At 36.0% G+C, this 27,206-nt stretch overlaps 2 protein-coding genes across 5 annotated transcripts; both read left to right on the forward strand.

Annotated features, from left to right (window-relative positions):
* The first annotated feature begins 1,430 nt into the window (after positions 1-1,430).
* LOC125659161 (uncharacterized) lies at positions 1,431-8,937 on the forward strand. 4 transcript variants are annotated; one of them, XR_008797678.1, is made up of 3 exons: positions 1,431-3,503; positions 3,597-6,786; positions 7,384-8,937. XR_008797678.1 is itself a non-coding variant. In XM_056146432.1 (3 exons), exons 2-3 carry the CDS (start codon positions 6,696-6,698, stop codon positions 8,757-8,759), a joined length of 1,467 nt encoding a protein of 488 aa, XP_056002407.1. In that variant the 5' UTR covers positions 1,455-3,503; positions 3,597-6,695; the 3' UTR covers positions 8,760-8,937. The 4 variants fall into 4 exon arrangements, 3 of the variants coding, with proteins under 3 accessions (XP_056002407.1, XP_048746709.2, XP_056002404.1); XM_056146432.1 differs by having other exon boundaries at positions 1,455-3,503; XM_048890752.2 differs by having other exon boundaries at positions 1,455-3,503; positions 3,597-6,764.
* A 6,406-nt stretch (positions 8,938-15,343) lies between these two features.
* On the forward strand, positions 15,344-26,450 carry LOC125659193 (3 beta-hydroxysteroid dehydrogenase/Delta 5-->4-isomerase type 2-like). The gene is made up of 5 exons (XM_048890785.2): positions 15,344-15,417; positions 18,354-18,536; positions 18,747-18,911; positions 21,317-21,532; positions 22,804-26,450. The coding sequence occupies exons 2-5, from the start codon at positions 18,407-18,409 to the stop codon at positions 23,358-23,360; spliced, it is 1,068 nt and encodes a 355-aa protein (XP_048746742.1). The 5' UTR covers positions 15,344-15,417; positions 18,354-18,406; the 3' UTR covers positions 23,361-26,450.
* Positions 26,451-27,206: the final 756 nt, after the last annotated feature.

Here is a 27,206-nt window from a genome sequence, read left to right on the forward strand (position 1 = left end):
CTTTTTTGATATCACCACCACCGACTTTCGTAGAATATGTTGGGAAAGATGAAGAATCTGCACTGAAGGCTATATTTGGTTACGTCCAGTACGGACGATACGAGGAGGTAGTGTTGCCCAATGATGATGCTGGGTACTTAAGTTTTGTTTCACAGGATTTTCCACCTAAAGTAACCATGATAAACAGACGAGATTTACGAATAAAGTAATGGGTTATTTTATTTGAGATTATATATCATAAATATTTTGAATAAAATCGTATTTCAAGTATACATGCATTAATTCATACATCAACCTCATACACTCAGTGGACATGTGGTCACGTTTAAAAGTCTTGTATTTGCTTTTCATTGGTTCTTATGACTGAGATGTATTAAATCGAGGTAAGTTACTGACAAGCAAGTTGCTGTTGCAGGGGTTTCAAAAATCTCGTTTATAGTCAGCATTTTGCAAATTTTATGGTCGTTATAATGATCTAGTTTGCCAATACAACACATCATTGGGTCAAATGCTATTTGAAGTGTTTCATAGCGATTGTGAGGCCGTTCTTGGCGCAAATATTTTGACTATGCATTACGCCGTTTAGCTAATCAAGATATAGGGCTCATGGCGGGTGTGGCTTGTCAACAGGGGATGTCTACTCCTCCTAGGGACCTGATCCCACCTCTATCATGTCCAGGAGTCCTTGTTTGACCTATTAATTTTGTATTCTTTTTAGGATTTATGAAATTGGTCACTGTTCGTTTTCTTTATTTGTTCATGTTATTTTTGTGAAATGATATCATATATATGTTTTATCTATCATAGGGTCAATTAAGTGCAAATATTGTACCTTTCGTACCAGTAAATGAATATGTGAAGCTAAGGCAGGAGTTCAGTGATATACTTAAAATACATTACAACCAATATTATTTCAGAGATCGGAGATACTGATATGACAACAGAAAACGTCATTCTAATGACATCATATATATGTTGTATGAAGTTGAAAAAAGAGTACGACATGCATTACATATAGGATTCAAAATAACCGGAGAAGTCTCGCAGGTGGTTTAGAAATTTGGAGGTAGGCAATGGGATGAAATCATCGTTAAATCAAGATAGACGTTTCTCAGCAGGTGTGACCGGTCAACAGTGGATGTTCATTCCTCCAAGGCACCAGAACCCACCTCTGGGTTTTTTTCCAGGTCCGTGTTAGCCCTCCTTTAAAGTCTGTACTCTTCATGAAAGGTGAAGATAACGAACAGTGATCAATCTCATAACTCTTATATAAGCAATACAAAATAAAGAGTTGTGCAAACACGAACCCCTGTACATACCAGAGGTGGGATCAGGTGCCTAGGAGGAGTAAACCCCTGTCGATCGGTCACATCCACCGTGAGCCTTATATCTTGATCATTCTTATGACTTTTTAATTTAGTTTTTATGCTGATTTACGTCCAATTCGACAGTTGTTCACTCATACATTGTATTACAGGTGTCACAAACAGACCTACGCATTGCGCTTAACTAATAATAGAGTTAAACTTAATTGAGATGGTCAGCTAAAAGCATGAATTGTTATCCGAAATTTTGTGTTTCAATTGTCGGTCCACACGCCGTTCCCTATGTCTTCCTGAAAAAACCCCAGAGATACCGCAAACTAAGATCACAAATTTACGACAAGCAAAAATACTTCAGCTTCTCCGTCGTTAACTTCCCACATTTGTGTAGAAGTTTTATTTTCACTTGCTTATGAAAAGTGAAGATAACGAACAGTGATCAATCTCATAACTCCTACAAGCAATACAAAATAGATAGTTGGGCAAACACGGACCCCTGGACACATCAGAAGTGGGATCAGGTGCCCAGGAGGAGCAAGCATCCCCCGTCGACCGGCCACACCCGCCGTGAGCATATGGTATTTATTTTTCTCAACCAATTCAATACCCGAGAGCATGTTCTAGGTATGATTAAATCAAATCGAGGCAGCTTACTGACAAATAAGTTGATGTTTATGGGGTTTCAACAGTCTTGCTTAAAAAGTTCCCAGGGGAGAAAAATATGTTTGATTTGGGGGGGATCACATGTGGGAACAATTACTTGGATCCAACAATTATAATTTCTGCTAAATATCGTACTCGCCATGCAGTATATCTAAGTCTTAAAATACCATTGAAGTTATTCCGAAAAGAACACATAAATTGAAAAAGATACTATGTAAAAATGATAATGATACATTGATATAGTGACATCATTTGGCCTCGCCTTCTATGGACCTTAACATGATTTTCCGTAAACAGTAACAAATCTGTTTTGTTTTGTCGAGGATCAAAACTTAAGTATGCACATTAAATATAAGAGAGAAATACAATCAATTCAACATCGAAATACGTTCAAGATGTCGCGTTGCCGTCTGAACATTGTGACTTGTCGTCTAAAAACCTTTTTGAAAATATCAGGCGAGACAAAATTTGATCTAATGATAGGTCGTTTAGTTGCATATAAGATCATTAAAACAACCACAGAATTTGCGAAATGATGACTCTAAACAAGACCTTTGAAACCCATATAACATCAACTTATTTCACAGTAGCCTACATTTGCATTTCAATGAATCAAATTCCATAATATCCGTTTTTATACATAAAATCATAAGGTATGAAATTTTATTCATTTTATACGATAAAAGAAGTAAATTGGGACAGTTTACGCTCTTTTATAAACCACTTACTACCACAAATTACTTTACATCGTATGAAATGAATACAAATACTTTCATTCCTTAAATATTTGATATTGCGATGTCAAGTTTTTCAAGTTTTATTTTTTCTCATTCGCTGTTAACACAACATAGAGAACATATTAAACAAGCATTCAAAAACAATATTCACGCATGCACAAGTAATACATATAAATATATATCACAATCTTGATAATAAATAAGTACAATGATAGACTATATATACATTTAACCCAGAGGGTTTAATAACTCTCTCGTTAATTAATTGTATGTATTTACACAATTTTGAAAGTAATTTTTCATTTTTGGTTGCAAATAGATTATGAAATTTTATAACATTAGGTCTAGTATGAAATATTTCTGGTATATAATGTCGCCTAATATCATTTAAAGCAGGACAAATAAGAATACAATACATCTCATCTCCAATATCAGAAGTGCAAATATTACATTTTCTTTGATTTCGATCTATATCTAGGTCACAGTAGTTCTACATTCTTTCTGATCGGATGAACTGCGGCATATACACAAATACATTTCTGCATTTGTACTACATATTGTACTCATATATTCAGTATTATCTTGATTGCACAAAACAAGCGATAAAACACATACATATGTACCTTTAAACTTAACATGGGCAGATAAGTGGTGTGGTATATGGTTGACCTTATCGTATTCAATCAAAAATAGATCCACGTGTTTAAACTTCCCAGTGCTCTGTAGAGTATCTCTTTCTTCCTAGTTGACTGAGCGACACAAAAGGACACAAGACTCTCAGGTAACCATTAAAATATAGGAGTCAGTTGTACGTTTAAGTCGGAGCTTTATGTCTGATTATTTTCAAAATCTGTTTCATTTATATTTTTTTCAGTGGAAGAAGTATGTCCTCATCCACTTCAGAGTGTTCCTGTCATGGCGAAGAAACAAGGTTTTTTTGCCATACATGTGATAGGCGAGTCTGTGATGAATGCATTGTCGATAACTGTAGAAATCACAACATCGCCAAGGCGGAGAGACCCATCGAAGAAAAACGAGCGTCGATGACTCAAAAACTACATCAGTTCCAAAGAGATTATCATCCACGACTCTCAGAAGATTTAGAAAATATGGCAGCATACAGCGAACAGATTCAAGTTGAGATAGACAGTGCAATGAAACGAGCCGACCAACTAAAAGAAACGATCGACAAAGTATGCAGTGAACTAGTGCAGGAATTGATTACTTCAAAAGAAGAAAATGATAACTTCCTAAAAAGAGAAAAGGAGGATGCAGCAGAAATTGAAACATTTATTTCCGAATCTCTATTGTCCATATCTTCAGCGGATGAAACAAGAATTGATGATGTAGAGCGTAGATTACAAGAAATGCAATCACAAACAAGAGGTTCGGGAAAACAGAATGACGCGCCAAGGTTTGTGACATCTACTTCGAAAGATACATTTTCCACATTGAAATCTTTGTTTGGGGAAGTGCGTTATGGTCTTTACGAGAAAATTTCGGATGATGACACATCGAATCAATCTGATGACGACGATTATTTGGTTCCTGTTGCACCTGCTCCGGAAATACCTCTGAAGAATTTTCAGTCTCAGGTCTGCTTAAAACTGAATTTTACACCAAGGTGTTTGGCTGTTGCAAAGGGAGTTCTTTTTCTGTCATCGGAATCCGATATTCATGAAGTGAAAAGCAAGGAAAAAATCGTCCGGTTAAAAACTGATGCAGATTTTCAGATAAAAGGATTTATTGCTTTGTCTACACATGAAATTCTTATTTTTTCCGAGCTAAAACCAGGAATATTCAAACTACATCAAAAACACAGGCACCCTCTTCTTCCGAAAGATAGACATTTACATGCTTCATCGTTCGTTGATCCAACACCGTATCATTCGACGTGCATGAGTTTATGCCAGTCTGAGAAAGACATTTTAGTAGCTTTACAATCAAACTCCTTGCAGGATATGTCTGTCAAGCTACAAAAATATCCCCTGTACCAGGATACAGATTTCAAATTTGAAAACGTCCCTCTCTCTAGCGAATTGAATTTGACCAAAATCACTGGAGTTGCGGAGACACCTAAGGGAGACGTGTGTTTTATCGACGAAACCAGTTTTAACTCTTCTTATGCTGTTTGTGTGGATAGCACCGGGAAATTGCGCTTTCGTTATCCAGCAGACGATAAAATCAAAAGATATTTTGTGGGAATCTGTGTGTTAAAAAGTGGCGTTATCGCTTTGGCAGACTCTTGCATCATGTCTGGTATTCATTTAATAGGAAACGATGGTAAATTGATTTACTTAGAACGAAAACAGATGAAACCAACTTGTCTGGCGACAGAAGAAGATTTCATCTGGGTGGGATACTGTGACAAAACAGTTGAAAAATTAGCCATGTCGAAATAGATAGGGAACTCAAATCAAACCAGCGATCCTCATTCCTCTCTTATATTATTGATTGTGCTAGTAAGAAGGTAATGAATGCTAAGAAACACCATTATATTGATATTCCGCCACAATATCGTTTTATACTATATCGTTTTATTAGCACTGGTGCGATATATATATATATATATATATATATATATATATATATAACGCAGCATAAAAAGTAAACCTTAACTAGTACCGCAGGGAAACCGAGACATCCACCTTATGTCATTTGATATCTTCTTTACTCTCTTCTGAGCTCATACCTTGCACAAAAAGAAAGGAGGCAACTAGGATAACCATTGAGGTCGTTATTTCTGAGGAGAAAAGAAGAAAATATCGTAATTTATTAAATGTCAGCAATCTGCGGTGGCAAGGAAGAACAAATGTATAACATGTGTATGTACCACGTATTGTAGGGGAAGGTTGATGATATACCTCACTCGCTCCCCCCTACACGGTATTTAATTTAAACAATATTTTTTATGTATAAAACATAAATGGATTAGACAACAGGCGTGGCACCCGCATGTATGAACTCCTACAAACTCTTATGACATTTGTGCATTCATTTTCTGTTGTTTCTAGGTACCTTGCATAAGCATGTGGATACAGCCGAATCATTGTGAATGCGCAGCATATTTTGTATTGTTAAGTTTTTAAAATGGATCATATTGTTGAAATTTTAGATGGATCCAGTCTGTCAAAAGCCAGCCCCGACTATATCACTGCGTTGAGTAGGAGCTGGTTTTAGTCAGACTGGTATGCACCCTCACGTCGCTGTTGGCCCTTGATTTATGAATAAACAACTTCTTTTCTATGGAATTTCTACGGAGTAATATCTTGAATTTTGTCATGCAAGTCGTATATTAAACAAAGAATGTTGAAATGCAAGTTGCATAGTTTTAGATAGTGTTGAATTCTTATCAAAAAAAATAAGAAAATAAAGTTTTATAAAACATGAACATTGGAATTATGAGAAAAGGTTAGCAAACCAACGTGTACATGTACATGCACGTGAAGATTACAAGTTAGTATCACTGGTACGTGTTTACAATACATTTATTTGCACAATCGTTTTCAAATCCATGGCTTACGGACAATTTACCTGGAGTGACTTGATTTTACAGAATTCTATATTTATCGACACGTCTATCAAAATCCCCTAACTATCTGTAACAAAAGAAATACCTCTCAGAATAAACTTGAAATCATGTCATGTAAACTTTGCAGTTCTATTTCACAATACACAAGAGATTGTAATGAGATAATGAATCGTATGAGACAATGAATCACCACGCATTTCAAAAGTAGATGAAAACATTCCTTATTTAAATTAATGTGCAATATCTATTTTTATGAAACTGTGACGATAGGTCGTTTTCTCTGACGACGAACGCTGGAAATGGCTGGCTCCTTTGAGGAACTGTTGAAAGAGATGCAAGCAATCCACGTAAAGCTAAACAGACAAGAAGAAGTTTTAAGCGTTATATCAGGAAAACTAGACCAACCAGTAAAAATTGATAACAACATTCGCTACTGTCGTCATGGTTACGAGGCCAGTGACGAGACGTCAACTGATTCGTTGTCATGTTGTTCGAATACCGAAAGCACAGGTATGTACCAAGGTATACACAGGTATGTACCAAGGTATAATGTTTAGCTGCTTGCATATCGTTAGTCAACCTCCCGGCACTAACTCCATTTCCAGAGGGTTTTTGGCACTGTCATTGCGACGTAAAGCGGAAGTAAATTTCATTAAGCAAATATCTTAAGAATGTGAGGCTAAATATGACATTAAGAAATTTAAATCATTACTTTTATTAGTTTCTTGATTGTTGTAGTCTTATATTTTTTTTTATATCATCAATGTACATGTTATATTATTGATAAACAATTTGAACTTTTCAATGTGTAATTCTCAAATGATAAGGCCCTATTCGCCTACCAAAATCGACATTCCTGCTTTTTCAAAAGTAAATGTATTTTGTTGTGTCGCAGAATGACACGAGCCGGAAGTATTACGTCACATGTACAAACACTTGCATGTTTCTCACAATAGTAGCAAATCTTTACAAAAAAATCTTTGACTAAAAGTGAACATGGATATACGTTTCATCCTCGGCATTTCAGTAATGGCTCCTGGGGATTAATCATGGATTAAAGAAAACGTAGCTAATGTAGTCCAATAGTTTGTGCTATTTCAAGCTTGTTGAATTTGAGTTTTTGTTTTAGAATCGACATATGATACGTTTTTGAAGTCGGAACACATGAAATTTGTGGAGCGTTTACATATCAACTCCGTATTGGACAACCTGTTGGAAGATCATGTTCTATCGCCATCAGATCACGAGAACATCCGACAGCTGAACCACAACCGAAAAGATCAGGTTCGCTTTCTTCTAATGCGTCTTCGTCGGTATGGTCCATATGTATTTCAGCGCTTCAAGAAAACCCTCGATAAGACAGACATTGAATGCAAAAATTCCATTTCTGATGATCAGCTGCACAGGAAATGTACAAATTTAGAATGTGTCTTTTGCCTCATAGCAAAACGTGTTGACGTCAGAGATTCCATAGATCTGCTCTACAGCAAGGGCTTGGTACATCAGGGAACAATGGAAGCCATGTTGTGCTGCCTCCTACCGTCGGAAACTATCTGGAAAATGGCTTTCATGAATATTCGTGAACATGGAGACCTACAAAAACATATCGAAACAATACAAGAAGCTATACCTAAACAGTACTCAGACATTAAAGAAAACCTGCATCACGTGCATGAATTACACATGTGCAATTCGTGTCAAGGTGTGAAACTTTTTTCAACATTCAAAAACAACCAGAACACTAGCAAGTTTGACACCTTGCCCACGGTGTGTAAAGAAGAAGCGTCAGTGTCGATTAAATTTTCAAATCAAGCTAGTACTATGGGAAAAGATAAAAGATTCGGAGGACGGTCGGAAAGTGACGAATGTGAGGATGGCTTTAAAAACATAACATCAGAAGAACAAGACAGAGAAAATGAAGATATAGTGGAGCTCAGATCGAAGAAATCTGACCATAGAAGATTTGGATTTGCTCCGGAGTCTATGAGCAGCACCGGTACACAAACTCTAGACGATTTGTTGCGTTTCCACGAAGATTGGCTTGATTCAGGTGACTCTACAGTTACTAGTACTTCAAAGAGAGACCTGCGCCGCACGCAATCAGACGGAGGAGATACAAATCATATTCTTTCTTCCATTCGTATCCGTCGAAGTCAGTCTGACCGAAAGAAGAAAGAAACCACACACAAATCACAACAATTAGGAAGATCTCTATTTCAAAACCGGGAAAAAGTACTTTCTCCGTCAAACACCAGGAAAAAACTTAATTTGTGTCCATCAGGAAAACAATCTCAACCAGAAACAAGTCCTTTGCATTACAGAAGAAATAATGTCCATGATCCTCCCATTCCTCCGTCAAATATTGAGAAAGAACCGTATCCATTTAGGACGACGGTTCAGCGATCATATAGCGACAGAAGAGAGATCCGCAGATCCCCTGAAAGGAGGAGGAGACATACGCTGTCCGGAGCGCATTACACCGTGAACATTGATCAACAGTTTTAGTGATTATAACCTTCATGCCATATAGTTAGTCTCTTCTTTACTATCGGAAGTAAATGTCCAAAACATGAATGGTTGTGGGGTGATAAAATTACTGAATAAAACAATTCCTTTACTGTCCATTATCACCCTTGCTTTATATTAATTCATTCGAATAATAAATTCATGGCATATAATACAAGTTGCACGAGTACAGGTTCATGCATGTATACTTATTTGCCAAGTGACCTACAGAATTGATAGAGGGTGGTTAAGAACCAGAGAGAGAGCGAGAGAGATCGAGATCGAGAGAGAGAGAGAGAGAGAGATCAAAGGATCTATACCATGGAGAGGTGATATCATAATGTGAAGATGAAGCAGAATCCCTAGTGTCCGTAAAGAAAGCTCACATCTAGTCCAATTTAAAAGGAGCTCGAGAGAAAACACAAGCCATCAACCATAGCTAGGCATTTATTAATCTCGGTTGAGATTCGGCTCGGCTGAATATTTGGACTGACGCCTTCACCGAATCTCGGAGCAGTCCTTCATAATTCATGTCTGGAAAGTTACTATCAGTTTCGACTGGTTCTAGTAATTAATGTGCACTTAAGTGGCACTGCTGTTTGCTTCAAATTAGTTAGTTGACTATCAAACTAATCTGTATCACTATTAATGCTGTACGTATTACTTACCGTCTAAATATGTAAATTCCATAAAATAAACCATCACTTATTTTTCCGTTCAAATGAAGACTTCTTTGGCGCAATATTTTATCTCCCAAAATTGATGAGTTCCTATAGTTTTTTTTTTTAATTAGCGAAATGCAAGTAGGTATGAAGAGATACAATGTATCAGTAACTATATAAAGCAGACTATAGGAGCTCTTCAATTCCAGGAGATAAAATATTGCGCCATAGAAATCTTCATTTGAACGGAAAAATAAGTGATGGTTTATGAATTATGAAGGACTGCTCCCAGATTCGGTGAAGGCGTCAGTCCAAATATTCAGCCGAGCCGAATCTCAACCACGATTAGGCATTTATAACCCACAGCTCATTTGTGTGTAGCTCAAAGAAATGTTTCAACCCATTAGCGTTGAATAAGGTTATACACCTGTACTTTCGGAATAAAAACAACAATGAATGTCGATTCTGATCCTGTGAGACAAAGCTGGTCTCGTGCATTAATGTCTGGGGGCTGGTAATTGTAAGCATGTTAGCAAGATACTTAATTGATATGATATATTAAATGATTTCTCCAATGCTTTCATTGACAATAAGTTGGCAATTCGACCAAATCTTCACCATTAGCATGGTCTATATAAGACTCTAATCAATACAACGGTTATTTTATGGCCATATGCGTTTGCAGAAAGTTAACTTAGGAAAATACATGTATAAATTTAAATTACGGGGGGGGGGGGGGGGTCATCTTCAGTTCATGTGAAATTTTGTGCCACCGAAATGCATTGACGCAAACCGCGGTCAATATGGACCGTGGCTTGAGATAATGCCGAAGTGAAAAGTTTTAGCTGGTGTTATAACTGATTTTGGCCGTGTAAGATCAGTGCCGATCTTGACTTCTCGTTTAAAGCATCGATCTATACCTTCAAAATGTTTCGTGGCTACAGTATGTTGATGATAGGAAAATGCGCTTGTGTATTGGCATCAGTTCAATAGAGGATGAGGACGTATTATTCAAGAAATCCTTAGCTAAAGTCATGGTACAGTGGGGGGATTTTTGCCTTATACATATGACCTACAGGGATATGTCGGACACTCAAGGTCATCTTCAGGGAGATATCTGGTAAACTCAATGCCATCTGTAGGGAAATGCCAGGTATTCAATGTTATATAAGAGAAATATCAATGTCATCTAAAGGGAAATGTCAGGTTCTCAATGTCATCTATAGGAAGATGCCAGATACTCAATGTTATCTACTGGGAAATGACAGGTTCTTAAGGTCATCTAAAGGCAGATGTCTGGCACTCGAGGTCATCTACTAGGAAATGTCGGGTACTCAATGTTATCAGAAAACTGGGTACATAGTAAACACTGAACATCACATCCACGATGTTGATCGGCTAGAGGATAGGACGTTCGCTTCACAACAGGGAAGTTCGGGTCCGATCAGGGCGTCACGTCAAACTTAGGAACTCTTCATAATACAGGTATGTGACTGTTCCATCACCACTATTCGTATATAGGAAGTGGAAGTCACGGCTCTTTCGGATATGACCTTAAAAACGGAGGTCACGGTGGATCGGCTGTACACGCCGTGCTTTAGGTTAAAATTGGTGCACGTGACCTAAAACTTGGTGACGCTTGGACTACCCCACAGGTGCTTGGGTTCAGGACCCCTCCCCCCGAAAAACCTACATGAATTCATAGACCCATACTATTATTGTTACAGACAAAATGACCAATTCCTGTGTTTCTCCGTGTTTCTACATACGCTCCAAGGCGTTTTTTGTTTTTTTTTAAGTATATGCCCCACACTACAATTTAAACAACTATTATGTTTTGTTGGAGATTTTAAAAACGTTTGTTGTTTCAATGTAAAAACTTATATAGATACAGCATGCGCGAATCTAGAGGGGGTCGGGGGGGGGGGGGTCCAAGGAATTTGCAAAGATAAAAAAAATTACAATATAACGAGTTATAAGAAAAATGATTTGATTGTTATTATATTATAAATATTTCTGAATTAACTTTCTTAGTATTGTAATGTCATTATGAGGTTAGAATCAAATCACAAATGTTATTCGAGTTTCTAAACGAATCTAAACAGGAACGATTTGTTTAATATCCTATTACGAGTGATTGACGTCATAATCTTGTCATTATGCTACTGCATCGTCATAAAGTCATCGGCTTTAGTATATCTCTGCTTCAGACTCAATGTGACAGACTAGTATTCGTTTATCGTTCTAAGTAAATATTAATAGAATTCTCTCACAGTAATCCGATTATCATTTCCTTCCAATTTTAACACTTGCTTAGTAATAGATGCAAAAGATATCATGGGTAAAAGGGATTTTGATCTTTTACATGTCTCTTTACTGAAATCAGCAGCAAAAGGTTGGCAATCCTTGTAGCTCAATGTATCTTTAAGATACGCAAATTGCAAGAAAGACTACACCTATGATCTGAGTGTTATGAGGTCCGATATATTGCCCACAGATGATAATCTGGACAAAATTGCCGAGGCGCTTATCCAGAAGATGGCCTAGTAGATATTTGTCCTGTGAAAGTGTACGGGGATGGCAATTACTTCTATAGGACCCTCTCTAAAACCATTTTTGGTCATGAAGAGAGACATGTCGAACTTCGTGTCATGACCGTATAAAAACTTGTAAAAAATTCGAGAAAGTATGCGTCACAGGCAACTTACGACAAGATGTGTTCTCATCCCACAAGTGTACAATATGTTGTGGAGACGTCAGTATCGGACATATCATTTGTACCGGGGAATTTTCTCAAGTCGATTCAGAATGAAACTCTAAATTCAATCAAATCAGGGGAATATCAAATTGTTCTTTGATTCATTTTTTCGCAGCGGCAAATGCCCTGAATCATCCAATATATAGCATTTATCCAACAATACAAAATGTTGCTGTAAACAGACATTTTCTTCATCAAGAAATAAAGCCATTTTCAGATGAAAAGGTACGTCAGGGTTCCCCCATCTACATCATGTGGTCACACACTGAAAATAGCAAACCAAACAATTGGTCAACAAATCATTTTGTGGTTTGTTTCCCAGTTTTACCTACTGAATCCAATGAAATGAAGGAGCCTGCCCATAAAAAGTCAAAACGTTGTATTGATTCAGATGATACCCCGGAAATCACCATGGACTCACAAAATGAAAAGACGGATATTAAATCTGATGACAATGAATTTATTAAGACAACAGAACATGATAAAGATAAAACATCTTTTGACGATTCGGATATTTCTGATCTTGGTAAAATTGTAACAGGTGCAATAAAGTTGAACACAATATCCTCAGCTGAAAAGATAAGTTATATTCAGAATCAGCCCTTGCCAGACGATGTCGCCAAGTTAAAAACAGGCCGTGCTCAAACAACGAATACGGGTGAACTCAAAAAGACTTTATCATTTCAATCTTCTTGGATGAATCAGTTTTCATGGCTGACCTTCAGGAAACTGTTAATTGGCGGTCTGTGTAAGTTTTGTGTCATGTTCCCTCAGTCAGATGTTCAACATCAAAATACATTTGTTACGCAACCTTTACTGCGTATAAGAAAGCCCTTGGAAAAACATCTGCCCTTTTAAAGCATTAAAATTCAGAACACCACAAGAGTGCCAAATCTGTTTATCACACAACCAAGATGACATCCGAAGTGCCATCTTCGTCTCTTCCGTATAAACTCAACCAGGCACAGTATCAGCACAACATAAAGTTGCTTGAGAAAATAGTAGATGCGATCATTCTTTGTGGGAAACAAATATTCCTCTCCGAGGATACAGAAAGTGATTCCTCAAATAAAGGTGATTTCCTGGCAATATTACAGCTGTTGGCAAAGCATGATGAGCAGCTCTGGTCTCATCTACAAAAAGCAAAAAAGAATGCCTTATATACCAGCAAAATCATTCAGAATGAGGTTATCCAACTCATCGAAAATCACATCACAGGTAAAATTTTGAAGGTTTACAAGGGAGGGGTTTTTATTCCATCATAACCGATGAGGTAACTGACAAGTACGCTAACAAAGAAGTTTTAGTCTCGTGTCTCAGATTTCTAGATACTAGAGAACACCCTGCAATCATTTAGGAGGAATTTCTTGACTTTGCAATTATAGGCAGAACTACTGGGCAAGCAATTGCTGATAAACTTTTTGAAATCCTCCGCTTGCTTGCAATTCCGATTGAGAACATGCGAGGGCAAGCATACGATGGTGCAGCAGCAATGGCATCGGAAAAACGGGGGTGTCAGGGACGAATCAAGTCTCTAAACCAATTAGCCTTGTACACACATTGTCAGAGTCATGTATTGAATCTGAGCATCGCTTCAGCCTGCAAATTACCCCTTGTGAGGAATATGATAGATGTCCTTAATTCAGTGTTTATTTTCTTCGACAGTTCCCCTAAACGACAAGGGTTTCTGGAGACTATTATAGAAAATGATGGGTCTGTAGATTTTTCCAGAAAGAAACTAGTTGGACTTTGTAAGACTAGGTGAGTTGAGCGTCATATCTGCTTTGATGTGTTCTACACTATGTACAAGTTCGTCATCAAATGTCTGCAGCACATTCTCAATCAAAACCTTGATGAAAGTACCAGTGAAGACTGGTCTTGGGATAAACAAACTAAAGTGACCGCACAGGGGCTTTTGGCTTCGATAACGCCCTTCTCTGTGTTGATAACATTTGTGTTTGTAAGGTATGTCCTAGATACAATAAAGCCTTTGACTCTCAAACTTCAGAAAAGAGATATTGACATTTTCACTGCAAGTAAGTTAATTGAGGAACACGTGGATAGGATCAAAGAAATTCGTAGAGCGGTAGATACCGAATTGGAGTCTTGCTTTGAAGATGCAAAACAAATTGCAGACGACCTTGATATAGTGATTAAAACCCCAAGGGTTTTCCCCAAGGAGCAACACAGAGAAAATGTCTCCACAAGTAATCCAAGAGATTATTATAGATCTGTCGTGGCCATTCCATTTCTGGACTTTTTAACTCAGTGAATTAAATTCGAGGTTTCAGAAAGAAGATCTGGCGGCATATTCGATATGCTCTTTGTTGCCTGTCAGTGTGACAAATATTTCACACGAGGAATTGTCCGAACTTGCCTCAGAACTAATATTTTGGGGGAGCGACCTGCCTTGTCTTTCTGTAAAGGACTTGGAGAAAGAACTCATGAGAGATTGGAGACGTTATTGTGTTAACATAAGCAAAGAAACTTAATTCAGACAAGCTCTGCAATCTGCTCAATCTTTTCAACTTTGTACAACTTTCCCGAACGTGAAAATTCTTCTTCACATTGGATATGTGTTTTACCTATACAACATGTGAGGCCGAAAGATCCTTTTCTGGATTAAGAAGCATCAAGAGTTACATGTACATGCGCAGTACTATACAAGAGGACAGATTGACTGGGCTTGCACTAATGCATCTTCACCATTCATTAGAAATTGACCAAAAGGAAATTGTACAATCATTTATCAGGCAAGGAAAACGAAGATTATTTCAGCTTAAAGACACTTCCTACCAGAAAACATCAATACACGACAAAAAGGTCGTCCGCGTGGTGCAGTGGTTATATAGAGCGTTTCCTTCGAGAGTTGGAAATTAAAGGGTTGAACATTATATCACGGGTTCGATTTTGTGAAAAGGTTCGATCCCCCCCCCCTTGGAAAAAATTTCTGGATCCGCGCCTGGATACATCGTATATATACACATGTAGGTATAATGAATAAATGTTAAGGTTGATTGAATATACGTCTCGTTACGATTAAGTTTGTTTAGTTTTTTATGCACATCAATAATTCTACACATTAAAATATGCAGAGATCTTTGAACACTTTTCTATGTGTTGTGGAAGACACCCTGTGTCAGAGGGAATCAGTTGTGGTACAAATTGCTGAATAACATTTCATCACCAGGAACCCGGAAGTGAAGGTGCTCGTAGGAATTATAAATCTTAAGATTTGGTAAACATCACCAGAATGCATGCATTTTATTTATTTCAATATCTCTTTGACAATTCATTATTTTTACTCATCAATCATAATTCATTCCTGCACTGAAAATATTTGCATAACCGTTCGCAATGCCTAATACAAGGACTCTGACTCTCTCAGTCTCTCTCTCTCTCTCTCTCTCTCTCTCTCTCTCTGTCTCTCTCTCTCTCTCTCTCAGCTGATTCCTCGAGGCTGGATATCCATCCTCCACAAATCTCGCAGAGACTCTCTCTCTCTCTCTCTCTCTCTCTCTCTCTCTCTCTCTCTCTCTCGATTTACAACCAAACAAAATTTTTCATCATGTCTACTCTCATTGTGATGTATAATTGTCAACTGAACACCATACAGACCTGTCACCATTATTTCCCGCAATTGGTATGTTTGTATACAAACAAAATCATTGCTGAATACTAGATACAGCTGCTGAAAAGTCTCCAAACATCTGTAGTATATAGGAGAGGAGAAAATCTTTGGTGAGATCTGGAATGGAACCCGGGACCCAGACCCCTGCATTACTAGTCAGGTGCTCTAAACCACTGAGCTACCCAGGCCGATATCCACTGTCCATATAGCCCTAACCACTACATTCCTCCCTCCTTAATTTTATCTTTGCCCTCGAAGACACACAACCCAGATTCTGTTTTCACCCATGTCAGGACAACATGTAGTGCAGGAATGCACATGGTCAATGGCACCAACTAGTCAGGTGCTCTAAACCACAGCTATCCAGCCCACTATTCACGGTCTGTAGCTGGTCTATAGCTCTAACTACTACACATCTAATATTTTCACTCTCTGTTCTTTTAGAAAAGATGAGACACACTTTAAATACAGCTTGTTTAAGCCCGTGTTTCTTTTCAATATTTTACCAAAATGCAGCGTTTTGTCTTGTCAGATAAAATTGAATATTGAATAAAGCTATTGAAAATGAATTGATGAAGTTAAATAGCTTTATGAAGTTACATAATTGTGCCAGACCTACATGCATATTATATTGAAAGTAGTAATGAAACTATTAATAATATGTAACAGGAGTGGAGAAACCGGATTCCTACCTAGGCTCCTTGAACCTCCAGTCAGGTGCTCTATTAACTGAGCTATTTTGGCCACTGCCACCACATTCCTCCCTCTTTAAATGTCTTCACATCTTAAAGACATCAACCCTGGATCTTTATCCCCTGGCATGGATTTTCACCTGTCAGTTCCAGGGCCTGGTCTTTAGCACCAATGTAATAGGAAGGGAGAAAATATAATATCAACAAAATGGCTTCGGCACTAGAGCATACACCAAATTGAGACAGTATTATTGTAGAAGCAAATTTCCCTACTCAATATCGCTGTTGCTACACATAAGTTCATAATTCATTGAATGAATAATGATTCAATTATATTCCAAGTGTATTAATCAACAAAATGCAAACACTGGCATCATTTACTTAGAATAATGATGGAACAAAAACCATACACTGGATTTCCACAACAATAACAGTGATATTTGTTTAATGTTACCTTACGTTATGGAAGAATTACTAATTTAGTAATAACATTTTGAGAACATGCTTTTGGGCTAAATTGATTTAGTATACATTTGATATTCTTTGTCTGTGTGACATCATCTTGTGACGTTATGTAATGCACATAAATCATTTGGTATCTGTTTTAACCCTGTTTCATATTGTATGAATTACTGATTTTAAGATAAAAATTATGATTTTTGGTTTTGTAATTTTTAGATTGTCATTTGTGCAGAAATGCCTGTACCTGATTTGAATTTACATTTTAGATTTTTAAAAAGTATGATTATCAAAAAACACTTAAAAATTATACTGATATACAAAAAGTCTAAACAATTTGTAAACCATATCATTAAAGTTAGAGAAAACATACAAAATTTATAGCAGTTTCACAGATACTCTCATTCAATGCTTCGTTCTACATAATGATATAGACTTAATGATGACCCATTTACAGCTGAGTAATAAATGAGCATTGTTATTAAACATTGAATGCATATATGTATAGGAAGGCTCTATGAAAATAGGCATCTCCATACAAATGAGATAAACAAATTCATGATTTACCTCAGACTTCAACTTATATGCTATCAGTAATTTTAATTTGTCTTCAACCAGTTCCTTGCTTCCAGTTATAACCAACAAGCAATTATGAATTTTTTATACCCCCCGCAACAAGTTGTGGGGGGGTATATTGGAATCGGGTTGTCCGTCTGTCCGTCCATCCGTCCGTCTGTAGACGCAATGGTTTCCGGGCTCTAAAGCATTATCCTTTCCACCTACCGTCACCATATCATATATATGGACTACCCATGGGATGAAGATGTTCCCTATCGATTTTGGGGTCCAAAGGTCAAGTGCACTGGACATCGAAGTAGCAATATGGTTTCCAGGCTCTAAAGCGTTATCCTTTCCACCTACATTCACCATATCATACATATGGACTACCCAAGGGATGAAGATGTTCCCTATCGATTTTGGGGTCAAAAGGTCAAAGGTCACGTGCACTGGACATCGAAGTAGCAATATGGTTTCCGGGCTCTAAAGCGTTATCCTTTCCACCTACAGTCACCATATCATACATATGGACTACCCATGGGATGAAGATGTTCCCTATCGATTTTGGGGTCAAAAGGTCAAAGGTCACGTGCACTGGACATCGAAGTAGCAATATGGTTCGGTTTGTCATGCCATTTGTTTTTTACACTCAGAAAAGAGGTAGTTTATACCTATTACCAACACCCTTTGGGAGATTGGGGTAAACGGGGGGTATTCTTAGTGAGCATTGCTCAAAGTACCTCTTGTTTCTTCAATTTTTCATTACTGGAAGTGCACTGTAGCTACAATGGAAAACAAGGAGTTTTGTTGTATTTCTGACATGTCTTGTTACAGGGGAAAATGGGGAGAATCCAGTAAACAGAGCAGAATCCAGCCTATCTGGAAGGATGTGTTCAGTGGCTGTAACAGGTGGCTCCGGGTTCCTGGGCCAACACATTGTCAAACACCTTCAGCTGAATGCCCCGTGGGTGACAGAAATTAGGGTGTTTGACCTTGTTCCATTCGTCAATTCGCTCGGTAATTACTACTTCTAATAACTACTAAGAAATAATTGCCACAGGTATAATTGTAACTCAACATTAATCATCAAGATGAAAAGCCTATTTAGTAAATTAAGCTTTACTTACCTTTCTCTTTGAACCAAAAATACTGTATCCACTTGTATTTTATGATGGGTGTGAAAATTGTTTTGTAAGATCGGAATTTGATGTACTTTGATTATTGTAGATTACACAGCGAGACTAACTGTGAAGAGTTTTACCGGGGGCTTAGGGGACGTCCCAGCTCTTCAAGAGGCTTTCCACAATGTTAATGCTGTTTTTCATGTGGCTTCCATGATAGACACAAGATTTCTGCCCGATGAAAAACTTCTTCGGGAAGTGAATGTTCAAGGTACCAGTCCATTCATAAATATTGTGATGAAAAGGGAGAAAACTCTTATGAAATCAACCTTACAGGATTACCCAGCATGCTTCATTTATTAATTAGGAATGAAATTGTGATATTAAAAGAGAAGATACAGGGGAATATGATTGTGTTGCTTTAAGGTAGGTCACAGGAATTCCCAACCCTGCATTAGACCTTCAGTATATTATCAGCTGCTTGTCATAGTTGCCAACTAACCCAATTTTGTCGGGTTACACCCGATTTTTCGACCAATAACCCGATTATTTATTACGACCCGGTGGGTCATATTTTTCACCCGATTTTTGGATTGGGTTTTGTAAATTAGTTCGTGCGCGTAATTTCCAGTTTGCAACACAAGCTTGGATCAACGTAAACAATGCTGATGGTCATGTACATTATAGATAAGAAATCAAAGCCGTTGTTAACAATTATCTGCGAGTTGTTTTGACAAATCGGGGATTAAAGTCATTATCTTAAATGGCTTCCACCAAGAGGAGATCCTTATCAGGGTCAGCAGACACGTCAACAAAAATAAAACGATACTTATGTACCCACCAACAAATCTGGGAAAACTACTTTTCATGGATAAAAAAGTTATTGATTGAGGACAGCATGAAGCTTATTGTCCATTGTGTAACTATCTCGCACTTGTCTATCAGGTCTGGATCTAAATATGATCAGACTACACATGCCAAAACGCAAAATCATGTAAAAAATACTTAACACAAAAGTCATCTAATTACTGTCGTAATTCTTGCCATCATCTTCAAATTGTTAATATTGTAAAGAAAATACACACTGAATTTGGATCTGAACTATACAATGAAATGCCCTCTTATCATGTAAATTGAATAAATTTATGTCCTATGGAGCGCTAAATTAACATGAACTCAAATAATTGAAGATATCTTCAATTATTTAAAGATATCATCAATTCAATTATTGCTCTCTTTAATTGAATTAATGTGCGCATTAAATCAATTATTGCTCTCATCAAATGAATTAATGTGCACTTCAAGTCAATTATTGCTCTCATCGATTGAATTAATGCGCACATCAATTGAATTAATGAGAGCAATAATTGATTTAATGCGCCCATTAATTCAATTATTGCTCTCTTCAATTCAATTGATGAGAGCATCAATTTCGTTGAAATATTGCTCGCAATAATTAATTTAGAGCTCGGTATAAATAATTTAATGATCTCTTTAATTCAGTTGAATATATCTTTAATTATTTACAAAGCTTTTGTATAAGGAATTAATGCGTGCATCAATTCTTTTAAAGAGAGCAACAATTCAATTAAAGAGATCATTAATTCAATTGTGAATATGTTGAATTGAAGATATCTTTAAATATATAGTTGCTCTCTCTAAAAGAATTATTGCTCTCTTCAAATGAATTAAAGATATCATTAATTCAATTGAAGAGAGCAATAATTGAATTAATACATGCATTAAATCAATTGTTGCTCTCATCAAATGAATTAATGTGCGCATCAATTCAATTATTGCTCTCATCAATTGATATAATGCGTGCATTATATCAATTATTGCTCTCTTCAATTGAATTGTAGCGCGCATCAATTCAATTGTTGATATCATTAATTCATTTGAAGAGATCATTAATTCAATTAAAGCGTGCATCAATTCAGCTGAAGAATTAATGATATCATCAATTCAATTAATGCGCGCAATAATTCAGAATTGAAGATGTCATTAATTATTTGAAGAGATCTTTAATTAAATTGTTGCGCGCATCAAATGAATTGATGATATCTTCAAATAATTGAAGATATCTTCAATTATTTGAGTTTATGTTAATTTGCGCTCCATAATGTCCCGCTTTGTATGTATCAGTCTTGAAAAAATTTTGTTGCAAATAATTTTGAAACATAAACATTTATAGCACACATAATCCTAATAAATATGTTGTGAATGCTGTTACATAATATGACCAGATTTTTTGCCTTCCAAAGAGGGTCATGAAAGAGAGTCATTACCCTCTTTTTGCAAGTTGGAGGTTGGCAACTATGCTGCTTGTATATGGAGCTTTGATAAAGTCTGAAGGTGACATAGTTGTTAACAGACTCGCTTTTCATCTCTGCAACTGGAGTACCGAGCCATTCAACAGTGGTTGTATGTGAGAGGGTATGATAGTCACCCACTCACACTGACAGGTTTCCTGCGAGTACTCCAGTTTCTTCCCATGCCAATGACCTCTTCTCACCAAACAAGAAACATTAATATAAGTTGTAAAACTTTTTATTTTAAATTGTCATAAAACAATTGAAGTGTGAATTCAAGTAGACTTTTAATTGTGGCTTTCTCCCAGGTTCTGTTGTTAGTTTGAATTAAGGAATTCTGTTGTAGTGCAGAGTTTGATTTTAGGCACAGTGAATGTAATAACTGCCTGTGAGGAGGCATGTGTGGCTAGCCTGGTCTACTGCTCCTCCATCAGCACGGTGCAGGGTTATTTTAGCTGTCTGGGAGGAACGGAAACAGAACTTTATGATGTCAGTCCGTTGATGTTCAGAGATTATGGAGGGACCAAAAAAGAAGCAGAGCAACTGGTGCTGAAAGCTAATGGTACATCCTTATCAAATGGTAACTTTCATATTTGAATCAACAAACTAACATGAAAATCCACAAAACTAATTGCTAGATTTTATGAAGTATGACATGTGAAATCATCACCATTTGTCTGTATTCAACTTTTGGACAAACATTTTTCAAGCCTTAATCTTTGCTTGCTTTTTCAGTTAAATTCACTCACCAGAAAATACCATGTAATGAAATGTCACAGGCAGTATCATTATAATCACACTGGTTAATCATTTGTATGCAGTATTGTATGCAGGACATTATAAACTGAAGTAGTGAGAGATTAATTTCAAAGTCAATCTATAGCCAGAACAAAACATCCTTGCAAAATCTATTGCTATTAAAGATATTTGTTTCATAATTGGCCCAACAAAGTTTTCTTTAAAGGGACTGGGTTCACAGTTTTTGAAGAAATTTTTTTAAAATTTTTTATGTTAAGAATTGAAAATATAGCTCATTTAATGTTGACAACCAAACTTTTGACCTGAATGCAAGGATAAGAGCAATATTTTAGCGTAAAGTATGTGTAACGTAAACAAATACTCGAGTTTTTTTATGTTTACAAACAAACCAGTGAAATATTAATTTTGTAATTTAAAGGATTTTAATTTTGTACAGTTACAGATTTGACTTTTAAAATGACACATTTGACCTAAATTATACTTGAAATGTGATATGTATAATAAACTGGGATCGATATCAATTGATTTTGAAAACTTTGTAAACTATAACACACCTCAATCTTTGCTTTCAAAACAAATGATAAACTCTCTATGATGAGCCTCTATCATAATTATATAACCTCAAGTTTTTTGTGAAACCTTTTAAACATATAAGACTGTAGATTTTGATCATTTAAAGTAAAAAAACAAAATTTTGGGGAAAATCATAAATCAGTCCCTGAACAGGAAAGCTAGGAATCATAAACCCTAGAACTACATTAAAAAGCATTAACAGAGAAAATGATTCACTGCATCGATTTAGAAAAAAACTTTCTTCTAGAGAGCTCTTGGTGAAAAGGTGCATAAAACAATTATTGATCATAATCTATAAAGAAAACTGAAGGTCAGAAGGCAAAATTTGATTTTTCATATTATTTTTTAGCAAAGGGAGATAACTATCTAAAACATTAATGTACTAATAGATAGTGATTATTTGGATCACGTTGAATAATGGTAACTATAATTATTGATTTAGCAGTGTATCATGGATCTAAAATATGAAAAACTGTACTATTACATGTCAGATAGTTTTAATGTAGCCTTTATTTTAAGGAAAGACGCTGAGTACAGTGTCTTTAATACCACCCACCATGTATGGAGAGGGAGACAAACTTATTCCAAAGATACTGCAGTTCGCACAGAACAACAACGGCAAGTTCATCCGAATGGGCAGCGGACAGAACCTAGAGGCCTACGCATATGTTGGCAATGTCGCCTGGGGGTTTGTGTGTTGTCTTAAAACGATGCGCGACGATCCTAATTTTGGAAATGAGAGAATGTTCATTATGGATGACACTCCTCCACAATCTATCCAATCGCTGAGTCAACCATATCTTAAGAGCAGGGGGTTCATATTGACTTCATTTTATATCCCAGTGTGGTTGCTTCTTGTTGTCTGCTTTGTTGTGGAATCGTTTTGTCTTTTAATTTCACCATTGAAGAGAATCTCATTTGATTTTAGTTTATCGGGGATTCTTTTCACCAGAATGAAATTTTATGTTAGATATGAGAAGGCCAGTACTTTGATAAATTACTCCCCACTCTATTCAATGGAGCAGGCAGTGGAGAAGTCTATGATTTATTACAATAATCTGAAATTAAAAACCTGATTTCATATTTACCTTGTCACAGTGGCAGATCCAGAAAATTTTCAAAGGGGAGGTTACAACATTTTACGACCAAATGTGTGTGTTTTGCAGACCCAGCAAATGTAAGATTTTGTTTAAAATTAACAGACACCCCTAGATTCGCCACTGTGTCATATAGGTACTGTTACAGGTAGGGATACATTTCAAAACAAATTTCGGCTTTATTTTTGTTTTACATCTCCCTGGCCTCAGTGGTTTGCTGTACGTTTCACTTGAGATTTATGAGTTTACAGATGTACGTGATTTTTTCCCCAGTTTTTAAAGTGCTACATGTATTTTTGTAAGTGTGGCTTAACATTTGTTGGTGCAATTTATTGTGAAACATGTACAAAGTACATGTGAGGATCGTGTCCATTAACACTGCTCATATTTTACCTGCATTTAAATGTAGACAGAGCCATATACATACAATAAAATAGACATTGATTTTATTTATTTAATAATGTATATCAGGTAATTTTGGTGCAATGAAAATGTTGACTTTTTTTGCGTATGAGGAAAATTTGCTAGAAATAAAAGCACCCAAGATTTCTTTACATTTAAAAGGGCATGGACGAAAAATTTTTAAATTTTATTTTTTCATTTTTATTGTTTGCAATGTTTAACTAAAGTATTTTTAATGGTCAACCGGAATTTGAGTATCAGTTATTGAGTTATAACTGAGATACAACGTACATTGCTCACAATTTCTTGTTATGTAAACAAGGTTCGTGACATGTTTTTGTTTACATATAGATCGCTTTTGAAATAGGAAATACCAGGTATAAAAGAAAATGAGATGTGCCAAACACTAGAAACTATTTAATTCTGTTCAGAATTAACTTGTAAATTGAAAAAATCATCTGCTTTAAATGAAACTTTTACTAGCATATTTAGCCTATATGTAAACAAAAACATGACACAAGCCCTGTCTACATAACAAAGAATTGTGAGCTTTGTATGTTCCATGGACCTTGACAACTGACATTCAAATTTTTGCTGACCGTTAGAAATACTTTAGCTAAGCATTCTAAAGATTAAAAATGTAAATATAAAGTTTGAAAATGTTCAGCTCAAATCGTGTCCATGCCCCTTTAAGTGCTACACTTCATGTTTAATGTGACTGTGTTAATAAAAAGTGTCAAGATTTCAAACTTCATGTACTTTTTTTTGGAGAAATTCCCCTGATACCAAAATTACCTGATATAATGTATCATATACATGTAGTAAAGAAAAATAATTATTATATTAAACCAGTACATATAATTAGGCCATATTTTCTATGCAACATTTTTTAATAGTGAAGCATTTAAAATGTAAATCAATGCATGAAACACATGATAATTAACATGTACCTGTATTAAGAGTATATGCATATTATATAGATATATGTTTATATAGATATATACATGTATATATGAATACATTAATTTTTCTTTGAATTTGTAATCCTTGCATGGATGTGATTTTATAATTTGTTGTTGAACACCAATATTTCTTTTTTTTCTGGGGGTTTTTTTTTTGTGGTTGTGCAAGAATGCCAAACAATATGTTCAATGAAGTACAATTTTTGCTGATAAAATTAGAACATTTCGGGTTTCATTTCTAGGAAAATATATGTACATATTGATGAAACGGAATCCTTTGGCAAATCAATAAAATTTTATGTCTACAAAGATTAGTAAACCACAGGTATATTGAAATTTAAATATATAGGTGGTATTAAATTGAGATCACATGACTAATAAATGCATAATATCCAACAAAGATTGACCAATCATTAGATACCTGTTGTTTTATGCACAGAATCTCAAATTAAGTTGTAAATTTATTGAAGTTTGAAATGTGCACAATTTTTGCAAGATCTGGTTTTAATGAATGAAAATGTCTGTACTTTTTGTCTTTTTCATGCCTCATAAGACTCCATTGAGAATACTCACACTATATACTCACACCCTGTGTTTGAATGTTTCACTTTTTAGGTGTACATTATTTCATAGATAGCTGTACAAATTGATTTGTCACTCAGGTCTTGTATAATCTGATTTCATCTTTTTTAATGTTAAGGACGACAAACAAAATTCCTTCAATTTTAATCTTTTTCAGTTTACTGTAGAATGTAATGGACAATGCCCATGTTGATATTGGACTCAAACTTTTCAGATATTTTTAATGACAATTTCAATCACATTTTAGTATAACATTAAGCAATGAATACTCTTTGAAACTGATGGGAAAATTAAAAGTGTTGTACCTATTGGTTCTATATGATTCAATCTAAACATAAAACCACCTGAGAATCAGTTTGCATGTTTTATATTCGTTATTTGATAACTACACATATATTTTATGATTGTGTTTTCTTATGATCAAAACCAAAATTCATGATGCGAACAATTTTATATATATGTTGATAAGTTGCCACAAGAATCCCATTTTGCAGACATGCGAAGGTCACAGTGCAAAGTCTCAGCTTTTTTTGGTACAGGGATTGGGTTCCCTTCAACTGGGAAAATTATCAGTCATATTTTGCTAAACATTTACAAAATTGAGTTGACTGTCTTTTCCATCCAAAAAAGTTTGAAAACATAAAAAATAAACATAAGAATAACAACCACATTTTCATTTATATTTATTCACTTCTTGACTGTATTTCTTTGCTCTTTTCTACCTACCAGTTTACACTGTACAATGTATTTTCAATTTATAAATGCATCTAGGAAATTTTGCTCATAGATTGGGAAAATGGGTGACTTTTTGTCACCGGGAATGGGTCTGATATTCGGTCTAACTTTGAGGGGAGCGGCAGCCCTGAAAGTGCAGAATCTGTTACATTATGTTGTCCTTAATAAAAAATGATTCTCAGTTTTGTTCAAGTCTCAGGATTTTTATGTCTGAATGTTATCAATTTCTTAAACAGTTGAAGTGATTTTACTCTGCCATGGGTCTTTTAATATTAGCTCATGCAGGATTTTTTTTTATCATAGAATTCTATATTTTATATCAACTTTTGCATAATGTACAGTGTATTAATATACTCATATCATGCATAATAAATACATTGATAATTGAGCATGTTATCCTCATCTCTCATTACCAATCAGGTACAAATCTGAGTTTGTATGACTATGTGGACACAGATCCCCTATCAGTAGAACTGATTGACACAGATCCCCTATCAGTAGAACTGATTGCCACAGATCCCCTATCAGTAGAACTGATTGACACATATCCCCTATCAGTAGAACTGATTGACACAGATCCCCTATCAGTAGAACTGATTGACACAGATCCCCTATCAGTATAACTGATTGACACAGATCCCCTATCAGTAGAACTGATTGACACAGATCCCCTATCAGTAGAACTGATTGCCATAGATCCCCTATCAGTAGAACTGATTGACACAGATCCCCTATCAGTAGAACTGATTGACACAGATCCCCTATCAGTAGAACTGATTGACACATATCCCCTATCAGTAGAACTGATTGACACAGATCCCCTATCAGTAGAACTGATTGATACAGATCCCCTATCAGTAGAACTGATTGATACAGATCCCCTATCAGTAGAACTGATTGACACAGATCCCCTATCAGTATAAATGATTGATACAGATCCCCTATCAGTAGAACTGATTGACACATATCCCCTATCAGTAGAACTGATTGACACATATCCCCTATCAGTAGAACTGATTGACACATATCCCCTATCAGTAGAACTGATTGACACCCCCACTCCCTATAACTTCAGTTCAGTAATCCATTGAAATTGGGACTTCCTGTCATTAACAAGGGGAGGTCATTCATCCACTGATAATGG

This window comes from Ostrea edulis, chromosome 1 (assembly GCF_947568905.1).
Source record: "Ostrea edulis chromosome 1, xbOstEdul1.1, whole genome shotgun sequence".
NCBI classification, from domain to species: domain Eukaryota; kingdom Metazoa; phylum Mollusca; class Bivalvia; order Ostreida; family Ostreidae; genus Ostrea; species Ostrea edulis.

Bases quoted from the DNA above. Each gene is read 5' to 3' on its own strand.
- LOC125659193 (XM_048890785.2), top strand. From the start codon at position 18,407: ATGTGTTCAGTGGCTGTAACAGGTGGCTCCGGGTTCCTGGGCCAACAC. The intron at 18,537-18,746 runs GTAATTACTACT...TGATTATTGTAG, and splicing joins TCCATTCGTCAATTCGCTCG to ATTACACAGCGAGACTAACT. The intron at 18,912-21,316 runs GTACCAGTCCAT...GTTTGATTTTAG, and splicing joins TCGGGAAGTGAATGTTCAAG to GCACAGTGAATGTAATAACT.
- LOC125659161 (XM_048890752.2), top strand. From the start codon at position 6,554: ATGGCTGGCTCCTTTGAGGAACTGTTGAAAGAGATGCAAGCAATCCAC. The intron at 6,765-7,383 runs GTATGTACCAAG...TTTTTGTTTTAG, and splicing joins TTCGAATACCGAAAGCACAG to AATCGACATATGATACGTTT.